This window comes from Micropterus salmoides, unplaced genomic scaffold, assembly GCF_014851395.1.
Source record: "Micropterus salmoides isolate LMB-PRFRI ecotype aquatic unplaced genomic scaffold, ASM1485139v1 Ms_hic_scaffold_3, whole genome shotgun sequence".
Taxonomy (NCBI): Eukaryota; Metazoa; Chordata; class Actinopteri; order Centrarchiformes; family Centrarchidae; genus Micropterus; species Micropterus salmoides.
The window spans coordinates 27,717,591-27,731,602 of record NW_024042261.1 but is presented as its reverse complement, the minus strand read 5'-3'; the positions used below and the strand labels follow the sequence as shown (position 1 = coordinate 27,731,602).

Below are 14,012 nucleotides of genomic sequence, written 5' to 3'. Positions count from 1 at the left end.
AACTTGACAAATACTTTGATAATGACCAAAAGTGAGTTAAAGTCACAACTGTAATAAGAATAGCTTGTTTTACTTAAAACATGTAATATAATGTCTAGTGAAAAAAAAAAACAATTAAACCTAACTACAAAATAACGTGCAGATATAGTAGCATTTATGAGACTGGGCTTCTAAATGTGTTTGACCAGCAGATTAACTGCACTCTAGATTTTCCTCAGGTGTATGCAGATGGCTGCTCATTTGTTTCCCAGCCTGCCAGAGGGAATTTGAACAAGAGCACAAAGGTCGTTCTGACAGACCTCATCCTTTTCCAAGCTGTTTGTTTTCCGTGTTCTGTCTCAGCCGCCACACAATTCATTCCTTAACGTCTGGGTGGAGACTGCAGAGCTATGGTCAAAATATTATTCAGTGAACAGCACACAAGCATACATTTAAACACAGCGTTTGTTCTAAATTAAGTTAATTAAGCATTTATCAGATCTAAGACTATATTTAAAGGATTATAGTGATTTTTATTAAGATGATTTTTATTAAGATTTTTATTATAGCGATTTTTATTTGACAAAAAGATTGAACCTGGCACTCAAAGAGGTGGTATTGTGCTTTTTGGCTTTTCCCCTATCCTTTATTGGGTTCTATCTCTTTTTTGTGAATCTAATAGGTTTGCAAAGTGAAAAAGCCCAAAGTCCAGCCCAAAGGGAGTTCCTATCTCCCACAGAAAGCTCTGCTCTGAACTGATTGAAAACAGCTCATTTGTAGTCCAGCCTTTCACTTCCTTTACTTGTGACATCACAATGAAAACGCGTCATAAAGCTTGCCAAGCGGCTAGCGGGGTCAGGCACGCCCTCAAACTAAGCTAGTCTGAGCTGAGGCCCTTTGATTTTAGTTAAGCCCCTTTTCCACTGCACAGTACCAGCTCGACTTGGCTCGACTCGCCTTTGTTTGGTTTTCCATTGTAGAAATGTTGTACCTTTGTATCACCTCACCTCTGTCGAGGTTCCAAGCGAGCTGAGGGAAACTAAAATGTAATGTGAAAACAGACCGACTGCTGATTGGTCAGAGAGAATATTCACTATTCACTGCATCATCATTGCATTCCCCAGACAGAGGCCGAGAGGGGCTGTGGCCAGCAACATAAAGTTTTATATTTTACAGTTTTCGTATGTAATTTCATCACAAAATCCACTTATGAGAAGTTTTGAGGTGAGAAATCAACTGTGTAGATTTCGAATATTGACAGTTTTACGAGAAGTGATGGCAGAACAAAAATGTGCTTGAATATTTTCGGAGTTGAGGAGCTCCGCAAGTGGCTGCGGCAGAAGCCTGTGCCAACCCGCGGGAGGAGCGTGTGAGGCCGGCCAGCCGCCCGCTCACAGAGCCCTCTGCTCCCGCCGTCACACAGACCGCTGCAGCAACAACGGCAGAGCAAAACACAGCTGGAAGATTTTCATACCGCTTATCTGTCTTTACATTCTGAGTAATGTTGAATCGTTTTAACTTAAAAAAGAGAAAGCTGTGTGGATCGCTGGTGTGTGTGTCACATTGAACATTACGTCGCGGCAGTTGTGTGTGGCGTCGCTATGACGACAAGCTACGTACTATCTCTTGGTACTAGTAGTTCAACGTTTAGTCCTAAAAGACGATGCAACTCCGACTCTGTTTGGGCCTGGAAATTGACAATCATAACCTGTAAGTATGCTTTATTGGTTGTGAATTATATTTAAAATAAACACGGCAATGTAACCTCACAGACTGTTCAAGTGCGGAGTTGTTGTAAACGGTGGCTAACACAGCTAAAGTTATAGCTATAATGCTAATGTTACACCTGATGTGAAAGCGACCGTTCAAATTGTTTGGCCAATTTTTATGTAAAATTGAGTTGAAATCTGGTGATTTTTGTAGTGGTTTATTGTAAGATGTGGAACAATGATGTTGTGGACTTGTGAGTAACTTATACCATCTGCTAGGTTACAGTCGCAGTCTGAAGCGGCTTTGATTTGGATCACACTACCTTATTTCTTACGACCCGCCCTTCTCTGCTTCTGATTGGCTAGTAGTCCTTACCTAGGATCTGCGAATGTGTAACTCCCAACAAAGATTTTGTACAAGTAAGATGCATCACTCTGTAGCTCAAGAGCGGAGCGTACAACACAGCAATGTGCAGTATGCGGAAAAATATGGAGTTTTTTGAAAATTAAACCATGTAAACATGTTCTGTTACAACCCCTAATTAAGATTTTGAACCTGAAAATGAGCACAATACCACCTCTTTAAACTACTGGGCTGCTGCATGTATGTCCCAGAAGAAAAAAAAAAAAAAAACCCTGACCTGAATAAGCTGCTTTTATCTCCACACTATCTTCCCCACTCTGCCCAACACTTACACCCTGTGTCCAGCACATGAACTACACATTGTTCCTCACAATTCCTCTGAATAGGATCAGACAGGTCCGAGACAAAACCACAGGAAAAATAAAACCTCTTTTGATTTTTTTATTATATCAAAATACAAAAATTTGAGAGGAAAATTTCGTATGGGACTAAGCATTTGAAATGATATGGTGACATGAATACAACACTGCTTTCATATTCTCACAGACATGCCATAGATAGAGCATAGATCATGTGCTAGGCCCATGTCTACGTCATGATGAGCCACCAATGAGCCTGTGCATTTTCCCTATAAAGGCTTTTGATGGCGACTGTCACTATATATCCAGGCCAGTTGGTAACAGGCCAACAGAGTGTTTTTTTTACACCATAGTTCGCTTAGGTTTCTGTTTACTCAATAAAGAAACGAGATCCATGGCAGTTGAACATGAAGAGTGAGTAAGACATGATCTTAGACGATACAGAAATCACTGGACAGCAGTGGCAAACGAGAGAAAAGTAATACAAATATTATACATAAGGCTTTGGTACAGCACCATACAATATGAGTTAATTGCTCACAAAAAGTTAAGTGAAGCATAATACCTGATGTAGTGACAGAACAGAATGACAAGTCTAAAAACTGACCCCCAAAAAAAGAGAGAGAAAACATCAGGTTATCATTTTAAACAGACAGAAAAGTAAAAAATGTTTTTGCTTTTTGAAATATTTACATATGAACATTGTTGAATTAAAGAACATTTATGGAGACAAATTATGTACAAAAAAAACAATACAGAATAAACAACATATAATACACAATGTAAACATGTGATGTACAGCACAGAGTTCAGTGGATGAAAATGAAATGAAATGTAAATTTTCTTCCTTTTGAAGCACTACTTGGTTTGCTTGAGTATGAGCATAAGCTAAAACAGTCAACGATGTAGTGCTTATTGTAGCCTACGATAATAATACATTCTAGTTTCTCAGTGCTGGTACACATGAAAAAACAGAGAATATAGAAAATACTACATATTTCTATTTTCCGTCCAATAACAACCAGCTCGGATGTCCATGAATGATTGCTAAATAGGCGTTGTTTTTTTTTTGTATTGTCTCTACATGCAAGATTAATACAATAAAAATCAAATCGGTTTCTAAGTATCATTCTACCAGCACCGAGTGATGCACTAAAAGCTGTAAGCAGAAAAATTGGAGGAAAAAAAACAACATAAGATTGAGCTAACAGTACGTCCAAAGCAGCCCTCTTAAACACTGTACATGTTTCATTTGAATATGCAAAAAAGAGCCCGGAAGACGACATCCATTCGTAAAACCCATGGAGAGGATGTATGAGCTTCCCAATACCTTTCTACCATTAGATTTAGCAGTAAATACAAATGAGGTCTGATGACTACTCATGGCTATCCTGTACAGTACTAGTAGGAATTCTACCGTCAGAACGGTGGTGAGATGATGTGAGACGCTTACGCCCCTTGCAGTAGTGTGCTTGAAAAACAGTGCTGTTAACCAAAGATGGTAGACCTAAAGGAAGTGTGTAGAAAAGATCCTCTCATGACCTGACGATGCTCTCAGATTCCCTCCCATGTGTCCTGTGGCGTGTACTAATCTAAATCAGGTTATGTTTTGTTTTTTTAGGCTGGGTTAATATTTTCAATATCATCACAAATATACTTTAGAGAGGGTACCTTGGAAGCACAGACAAACATTGCAAACACACTATAGAAAACAGGTCATCTTGAGTTCATCTGAATGTCACGTCTATTATTTGAGGTTATACTTCTATTTTCCATTGTCTATCACTGTCATCACACCATGATACTGTTATGATAAGGATCTATAGTGTCTACCGGAACAAGTTTAGTTGCTCAAACACACAGGGCCGAAAGTGTTGCTTGTGGAAACAGAAAACGGAAAAATCTTTAGACCTCTATTCTACAGCACCACAAAGTTAAACATAGCACCAAGTCGTAATGTTCAAAGCAACTATGCCCTAACACACTTTTCTTTATCAAACTAATGTAAACACAATTTCCTCCACAGCACGTATTGTACATGACTACAGCATGTCTGTGACTCTTAGAAAAAATGTTTCCTTCAGTTTATTTGCTTTGGACACCTGAAGGCGAAAGATCTGGAGTGAATCTACATGTGTGCTCATGAATGGGCAAAATACAGTATTACTTTGTTCCAGGAATATTAAAGAGGGCAACACACTTCTGCTTCTAAAGCTTTTTCCAGTGGGCATTCATGTACTATACATCAGAGAAAATACTACTTAACTTGTGCAGCCAGCGGGCTATGGCAATAATACATTGTACGGTACTAACATTAAGGTTTCTTTTCTTCTCAGATAAAATAACGTCTGCTAAAGTATGACAAATGAGGCACCTTAAAATGTTTTAAAAACATTTTCCACTTAAAGCCGTAATGTAAGCAAATATTTTTATATATAATCTAATTTCTTTTTCCTTGGGATCCTCCTGTCTTTTCATACATCCTCACAAAAGAACGTCTTCCTGTAAAACATGGTTTGATTTATCTTTACAAATACAATACATACCATGTACAGTACATAACAAATATAGAATTTTTTTTCCTCGTATCTTACATGAAACCAATTTGTTAAAGTAGAATATGCACTTTGACGCTCACTTCCAGGCAATCATCACTTTCTCACTTGTCAAAACGTGTTTGAGATTTCAGTAAGCAGCCATTGAGTTGATTCATTCATGTGGATATATGACGGAAAACCTCTCATTTGTTTGTAGCAGATGGCAATATATCTGATGTGTATTTGAGTGATTGAACTAGCATTAGCAATAAAAGGAAACCATTTGTCAGAGCAAAGGGAGCTTGGCTCAGAACCTGTGCGGGGCCCATTAGTTATTACCGCATACAGGAATAACACAGAGAAGTAAAACAATTTGGACTTAATGTGTCAACTGCTCATCTCACCAATTGCAGCCGCACTAGTAACAATGTAACGGGTCACTGTGACATTCATTTCCTGTACAGCAAAACATACATTCATTATCGGTTAGTGTCGAAAAATTAACAAACATACAGAGAAGTAGCTAGCAAGTAATATACAGTTAAAAGATAAACAGTCAGGGTGGCCATTGTTTGAATATTTCCCATTACTTATTGGCAGCTTTACGAAGCAATCATTCTCCTTTAACAGCTGCTGTTAAACATTAACATCCTTACTCTACTGGTTTGTTCTCTCTGCATGAAAATTCATGTACAGTGCTTCTGAACTTTTCCACCGTAGTTATATTTATTGATTTATATGCCGTTTTTATTTCTCTAATCTAAACGTGTTTTTTTCTTTTTGTATGGGTGTTCTGGTTCTGTCCTATTACTTGGATATACACAGTTGAAGCAGGTACCCATTTAAAATATAAATGTGAACAAAAACAACAAACAAAAAAGAAGAGTTATGCATACTCTGTAGCATTTTCTTTCATGTGTCCTTGGCAGAGAAAGTAAAAACACACATAGTATTGGAGTCCCTCACTCACCCGAAGAGACAAATATGAGAAGGCGAAGGAAAAAGGCAGTTTATGTTCGAAAAAAATGAGAAAAGGCAAAAAAAGGCACCTTGACACGTGCCACGTTTCCCAAATTATTCCTTAATAATGAAATACATACTACAGTACACTTCACAATTCATCACCCTGTTCTTCTAAACCCTAGAAGTCCAACCTTGGTTGAGCGTGTAAGTCCCAAATTATTTTCTCATGAAGGCTATGATCTTCATCTTAATACGGTGTAAATACACTGAGCCGCCAAGCACTAAAGTTAAGACAGTCTTCTAATGGTTGGCATTGGATCATAAATCAAAATGAACACAATATGCCAGCTGATAATAACAAGCTTTTAAATCAGATAACGTTAGGCCATATTATCCATTTCAATGAGTGTGGTGTGTGTGATATAAACCTTTTTATCCATACATTTCATATGTAAAAAGGTCAAGTACGTACAGTATACCACAAGAATTACAGCAACTCTGCGTTTACTCTGAGGTATATTTTGTGGTAAGAACCCTGTGTTTGAATACTGACACTATTTGTATTGTAGGAAAGGTAGACTCATGCCCCATGTCCGAGGACGCACCAGGCTTCACAGTACACTGTATCACTGAAAAACCTAAAGATATGGACCCCTCAATGATCAGTGAGTGAAAAATCTTTAACGTGTTGTTACATACTCAACCAACACATTTTTATTACTGTAGGAGGAAGCTTAATTCCCTTGTTTTACTATTTATATACATTATATATTTTCAGAGCATTTTCAAGTGAAATTCCTCAGAGACAAGTAGTGGTGACAACTCAGAAAAGCCATTGTTCTTGTCTTCAAATAAGATTTCCAACCCCGGAGTATTCAGCTGGATGTTTCCCCACTCTGCAAACACCGACAACTTTTAAAGATTATGAGAAATGTATTAGCTTGATACAGGAACCAGCGTGGAGCGGGGAGGGCTGAGGTGGGTTTTATCTTCAGGGGAGGTCATTTTAGTCCAATGGCTTGGTGGGCACACGGGTCAGTGTAGAGTCCCATAATTTGGGCCCTCTGAGTCTGCACTGGCCAGAATGCCTGTCTGGTCCTCCTCAGACTGCCTGCGATGCAGGAAGGAGGTCAAATAGAGATATGGGTTCTTCTTGTTCTGCCTTTTCCTCTTTCTGTGGAAGTTGAGATCCTCTTCCTCTTGGAGTGTCTGAGATTTCTGCTGGGTCTGAGAGGGACACACACCTGAAAGGGAGGCGAGAGAGAAAGCACAGTGGTAACACACCACCCACATATTTTAACATCAATCTTCTGTCTCTTCTGTAATCGTCGGACGAACCTGTTCTCCTTCCGGAGGTTGTGTTGTTATTGTTGTTGGCAGCCACTCCCTTGGCTTTAGTAATACAGTGGTGTAGCAGTGCAGGTAAGCTCTCAGACCCGGCAGGATCACTAGACGCACCTAGAGGTTCCCTGAGAAGAGGAGAGACACCACAGCATACGTTGTTCTGCATTAATCAAACAGTTGTGTTCGGTCCAGTCTTAGATGTGAAAAGACAGAATGACACTTTGCATTGCTATTTCCAGTAGGTGCTATCATATGGTTTGATGAGCTCTTGTGCTTCTACTGAGAGCCCTTTCGCTAAGATGATGAATTTCCACTTTCTATCTGCAATGATGGATGATAAAAGTTAGACACAAAGGAAGAAAGAGATAATGAAAGAAAGAAAATGAAAGAAAAAAGAAAGAATGAATAGTTGACATAAGGTGCCAGTTGATTTGGTGAATTTATTGGCTATTAAATTTCTTCTCAAACAATCATTACATTAAAGACCCATTTCAGGATTTATAATACAGACTAGATGTTTAGTCTTAGGGGTAAAGTTCTCTAATTACAAGTCCCATTAGTGTAATTTAAAATCAGAGACATTTTGTGGTCTTTGCAACAGTGCTAAAAATAAATGGAAACAAACACATTGTAGGATTACACAATAATTGCAAATGACTGTGCTCACTAAGGTTTGGGTCTTTAAACAGTGACTGCTTCAGAAATGCGGGCAATAACGGTCTCTTTGCTGTATAAAACTCATAAAATGAAAATAATTTCTGGAACTGTAAAATTACTGTTCCTGAAACAATGAAGTCTATATTATTCCAATACCACTAGTTTCAGTATACAGCAGATGCATGAGCATTTCCCTGAGAGACTGCTAAGTGTGCTAACGTGAAAGTAAAGTATGTGTGCATGTGTCTTTTAAAAACAGAAAATAGACACCTCTTTTTGAACCCTGAATAACTATTTTCATTTCATGAGTGATACATGCTACGTTTAATGAAAGATAATTAATGTTCAATCAGTGAAAAAAACAATCACATCAAGTTAAAGTATCTTCTCCGTCATAGTATGCAGTTTTACCTCATACCGAATACTCTGGTTTTGTTGTCCATCTCTCATAGAAAGATGCAATAAAATTAAATTCAAGTCCAAATAATCACAAAATCCTAAGATTTAAGTTCAGGTTCATGAGGCTCAATGGCTTTGCCTTTCAATGAACTGAATACAAACAGCTTCAAAACCTGACTTAATGTTTCATTAAGTCAAGTTGTTGTGCCAAACATGTATTGTTTCAAAAGGCATAGGAACACAAAGCTTTAGAGATGCTGTCCATCACTTGTCACTGTGGAGAGAGAGATTGAGAGCCATTAGCAGAGAGGGGGCGACAAATCTGAGAATTGCAACAGTCCTGGACAGATAGAGAACATTTCCATTATCACATAAACTGTGTGCAGAGGCCACAGTGTGTTAAACATAGTACATTTCCATAGACATGAACACTGTACAGCACACTTTCATAAACATGAACACTGCGTACAGAGGCTTCACCATGCTGACGGGAGGAGATGGCAGGAAGAGGAAATGGCCGTTAAAGAACAAGTCACATGACAGGAAGAGGAAATGGCCATTAAAAACAGTCACATGACAGAAAAACGAAAGCACTTAGGACAACAAATGTGACAAAGAATTTAGTTTGAGAATTGTTGTTATTTGTTTGGTCGTAGAGAGAAGTTTAGAGAATGCATGCATGGCATTTTGCACATGGAACAAAACTTTAAAGGGGAATACTCCAGTCTATCATTCATGTGCGTCCTCTATTGATTCAAGGCTTTTTTTGGTGCAGGGAAACATGTCTGTATTCAAACAATCAAAAGACAAAAATGCTTCTCCACAGTCCAAAACCGGTCCTCCTGCTTGCTCACAAGCCTAATTACTGCAGCCTACGCCACAGCAGGCTTACTGTGCCATGGAAGTGTATTGACAAATGTGTCCTGCAGTCATTATTACCATTAGTTGTACTTCACTTGAATCCAGCACAGAGACACAACCCAAAGCGATTCCCCTTTAAAGGAGAGAGTGATTAGAGCCCTCCCCCTGCTGACCCCTCCCTCTCAGACATGGGTCCGACCCTTACCTATTGCGGCGTAGGGGACCGGGTCACAACGCTGCCCAGATAGCTGAGATCAATCAAAAACAAATCACGTAAGACCCTTACCCTCTATAAAGCAGCAGCCCTATAAGCTACCTTTCCTTAAAGGCCAGTGATAGTGCAGGAACGAGTCTCTGCTTCGTGCCTGTAGCTACTGTATGATTGTAGCTTCTAGGGTTGTGAGGTGGGTGTAAGGGGGTGCAGGAATGTGTACAAATACTATGGGACATAAAAGTATATGGGTCGCTGCTTTGTTTTTATGTAGGTGTAAAAGCATACAACGTCCTGTGATATGTCTGACAATCTGTATACAGGGGCAATAATCTATCAGTGTTGGGTGTCATGGGAAACCCCTTCTAGTGAGATTTGATTGTAATATTCCTTCATGCTTTATGCTGAGTTTTTATCCTTACATAGTAGATACCAATTTCTAATAATACAGCTTTTACAAACGGCTTTATTAATGATTAATAAATGACTTACTAATGCTGTATAACATTGTTATAATAACTACTTGTGGCTTTTAGCCTCCTCAAGCAGGATACTTGATTTGTCTTTTTAGCTCTTGAATTCATCAGACAGTTTGACCTCTGATCTTCTGTAAAAGGGCTACGGACATTTGGACCCAAATTGATTTTCATTAACAATTTACCAAATGTTTTTACAACTACAGATTCAAATAATTGTCAGAACTCCCTATTAATTACTTATTAATGTTTATAAATATTGTACAGATGACATACTAACTTTTCCTGTTGGTTTATTAGAAAGTGAGTTAACTTCATTAACTTTATTAATTAATTTATTCATGACTTAACAACTAGATTTTCACAACCTGGCAACCCAATAGTTGTTCTTATTAGTGGGTTAATAAAGAATAAATAATAAAGAATTAGTAAATATTTCATTAACTGTTAATAAAGCCATTAGTTACAGCTTTTAAATTCTTTAAAATTAATGATCAGAAAGTGGTACCTTTTTCTTTGTATGTAATATAGTGTAATAAAAAGTATGTGCTCATTAAATATACAGTTAATTGTTAAAGGTTTTCACATTCATACCTTTAAATAGGTATTTATAGGCATTACTTTCAATAATTGAACTGATCAAATATAATTTTATCCAACTATAATAAATGCTTCAGTTCAAAGTTTCAATGTTCAAAGTGAGGGACAGAAAAAATGGCAGTTTATAAAAAATTGTAAACTTGAGGGTTTCTGTATCTTATAGCTTAAGTGTTTCAACTTAATGTTCCTATAGGCATTGTTTTTTGAAAATTAAAGTTGACTTCAATTTGCAGTATGCTCAATCAAATTTGATTAGATTAAATATGTGCTATCAAAGGATAAAGACAATAATACTTTACTTTATCTTAAAATCAAATTGAGCTTTCACATGCCATCTACTTTTTGCCATAATTTTTATGAACTAATACAATGTGTGCTAAATGCAATTACATGCCTTCTGCATATTAATGTACAATATGCATCTTAATTATGCCTAAATGGAGACATCAAAGTAAAACTGTGGATATATTCTGAGGAAATTTGGAATAGAGTGCAGACGAGGAGACAAGTCTCCCCTTTAAATATATATGTGACTATTCTCTACTGGAATGGATCACCTACCCTGAGGCTGATATCTGGAGCTGAGAGGGCTCTGAGGGTAGCATCTCCTCCTCTGTCCTTCTCTGGGATGGCCTCTGCCCGAAAACATCCCTGCCCTCCAGAGGGGGAGAGGGGGACTGGGAGGGGTAACTGGCTGCAGTGGAGGCATAGGACATGTGGGCGTGGTAACTGGGACTGTGTTGCTTGCCGCCCTGGCTCTGCGTGGGAGAGGCGGACAGGGAGGACCTCCGGGAGAAACTGACCGAGGGTTGCAGGGTGAGCTCAGGCATCTCCAGAGACCGAGAGGTACGGAGGATGCTGGGGCGCGGAGGGGGCCGCACTAGAATATCTGGGGAACCCGGCTGGGTGCTAAGAGGACTTTGGGAGAGTGGAGAGAGGCGGGAGGGCTGGAGTACTAGCGGGGGTAGGCTGGGGTCTGCCCGGCGCCCTGCCCTCGGGCTGAGCCAGGACTGAGGGCTACTACTGGGGGCTGTGCTTGGGCTCCCTGCACGGGCTGCCGGGTCAGGGTAAGGCAACACTGGTACACCCACACCGTGGGCCGTGTGTCTGAGCTGGCCTAGACTCTGGGCCTGTTGCATAGCTAAACGCCTAACCGGAGGCCTGTCTCTGCCTGGGGGAGCCACAGGGACCTCCAGCTGCAGGAGTCCAGGGCTTGTTGGATCCTTAAGGTGAGGGAAGTGCAGGCGACTAGGGGGTAGAGAGTGAGGAGGGTATGGGGGTGGGTCAGGGAGGTCCTGGGGATGATGTAAGGGATGGTGTGGTGGGTAAATGAACCGTGGACCCTCTAGACCCAGGAAGGGTAACTCATGTGGCTGCCAGCTTTCAGGTGAGCGAGGAGGAGGGCTGTGTGTGTGAGACAGAGAATGGCCAGAGGCAGTGTACTGATGGTGTTCCATCTCGCCACTCTCCTCGGGGATGGAGGGGTAACCAAAGGGCCCCTCTGCGGTGCCTGGGGGGGAGGATAGAGCGGAGCTACGCGGGCTGATGTCAGGCATGTAGAATGGTGGTGGAATCCCTGATTCAGTGCGGCTGCCTAGATACCCATAGAATGGGCCCTGGGGAAAGCCCCTGTAGCGGGAGGCCGGGGCCTGCCCTGAGGCGTGAAGTGCACTGCCCTCTGCAAAGCTCATACCTTCCATGGGCCTGTGTAGGCGGGGGCTGTAGGTGGGGGGCTGCGTTGACTCCAGGCTGGAGGACGTTGGTGAGAGCTGGGGCCGCAGCGTGGGCATGATGGGCGGCAGAGGCCCAGGGTCAAAATCATTCTCCTCATCAGACTGCCGGAACTCAGGGTACATGTCAGACTCCTCTGCGAAGGGGAAGCCCTGGATGCGGCGGGGCGGTGGGCTCTCCATGACGAAGCGGCCATCAGGGCCGCGGCTTATCAGCTCAATAGGCGTGGTGACCTCTGCCTCGTACTTGGACACACTGTATTTCTTACTGGCTATGGCACGCTTGGTTTTCTTGTAGAAGGAGAGCTCTTTGTCTCTTTCTCTCTGAGGGCTGGGCAGCTTCCTGACATACAGGCCTGGACCATGGGAACCTTCTGAAGAAAGAGAACGAGGTCGAGATGGAGGGGAGCTCTCTGGACTTATCTTTCCCGACGATAACCTGATTAAAAAAATGCAGACACAAGGCACTGGCTTAATTTAACATATACCAGAAGAAACTCAAAGGGAAAGTGCGTACTTAAAAAATAAGTAAATTAAAATGCATGAATGCAGTTTCATTCTTGAACTAAACAGATGAAACACCACAAAGCACTATCAAGGCAGCCATAATGAACTACATTATGAAAATGACCAGTTTATGGCGGCGGCAGCATCCTGATAGGACAGCAGCTAATGAACGGAATGAGAGGAGAACCAACGACGCAACCATGACAACCGTATCACAGATCTATTGAATCTACATCTTCTTGAGCAGACGAGAGACCAATTTCCGTGTGCTGCACCAAATGGTGATGTGAGGAAAGCAGATGACATCTAACCAGGCCTTATTTGCCCACACCAGGAGCAGCAGAGTCGACACTTACGCGGTCAATGAATGCATCAGGTAGACATACATTATAAAGAGTGCATATACACAGTACTGAACTGTTCATGCAGCTGATCTAATGCAGTTTAATCCCTGTGTGGTGCGTGAAAGTCTGTGCATGCAGGTAGGCTTCACTACAACAAAAACTCATTGTCAGTTGATCACTTCTATGCAATGCATTAACCATGCAGCCAAGCCAGTGCAGTGCAGCACACTCTGTATTTTGGTGCAGGCAGGCACTCACAGGGGGCTGGCGGGCGGGGGCAAGAAACTGCTCCTGGCAGGCTCGTCCCAGCAGGGCTCTACCCCTGGCAAGGGGGTGAGAGGAGGCCTGCGATGGGAGACAAACGACATGGGCCTGGTTCATCTTTGACTATGCCACTTGCAGGAAGGACTAAGTGTGAACTCCCTGATCTGCCTGGACCATTTCTTAAAAAATAAACAAAGGTATCTGATACTGACGATTTACCTAAAGTCTCAGGCAAATAAACATTTATTCTGGAATCGGATTTACACAGATTAGTGTCACAAATGAGCTTCTTTTGAGATTGAAATGCAGTCATACATGTACACAAGATTTACAGACAGACAGACAAATACACACATGTAGCGGATACTGTACATTAAATGTGCAGCTAAACAAAAAAAAATAGCATTATTTAACATTTAGAATCATGCAGAAAGCAGACAGCGTTTGAGGTTAAAGAATACAAATGGATCAGAAATCAATACACATACTGCAGCTTGGGCACTCTGGGTAATGTGCTTAAAATGCTGGCTTGGCTGCTTTGAACTTTCCTTAATCTGCCCATGATCCACTAGAGGCTGCTACGGTACATGTTCTTCCACACCCTTCAAGTAGCCCAAACTTATAATTAGAGTTTTTTTTAATCATCCACCTGAGCTTCTTCTTCTGTACGTTTTAACAAATATACCATCTCTTGTCCAAATGCTCAGG

The 14,012-nt window shown here is 41.0% G+C and overlaps 1 protein-coding gene across 5 annotated transcripts in view; it reads right to left on the bottom strand.

The window, feature by feature from the left end:
* Positions 1-4,477: 4,477 nt before the first annotated feature.
* igsf9ba (immunoglobulin superfamily, member 9Ba) overlaps positions 4,478-14,012 on the bottom strand; it is an 87,862-nt gene continuing 78,327 nt past the window's right edge. For 2 of the 5 annotated variants that reach the window (XM_038693944.1, XM_038693945.1), the window contains 4 exons: positions 13,299-13,385; positions 11,021-12,628; positions 7,250-7,380; positions 4,478-7,155 (listed from right to left, as the gene is read on the bottom strand). In XM_038693944.1, the coding sequence (XP_038549872.1) occupies positions 6,947-7,155; positions 7,250-7,380; positions 11,021-12,628; positions 13,299-13,385 (2,035 nt within the window). In that variant the 3' untranslated portion in view covers positions 4,478-6,946. Of the gene's footprint in view, positions 7,156-7,249; positions 7,381-9,377; positions 9,421-11,020; positions 12,629-13,298; positions 13,386-14,012 lie in introns of those variants that run through there. The other 3 variants (XM_038693946.1, XM_038693947.1, XM_038693949.1) reach the window with 2 other exon arrangements.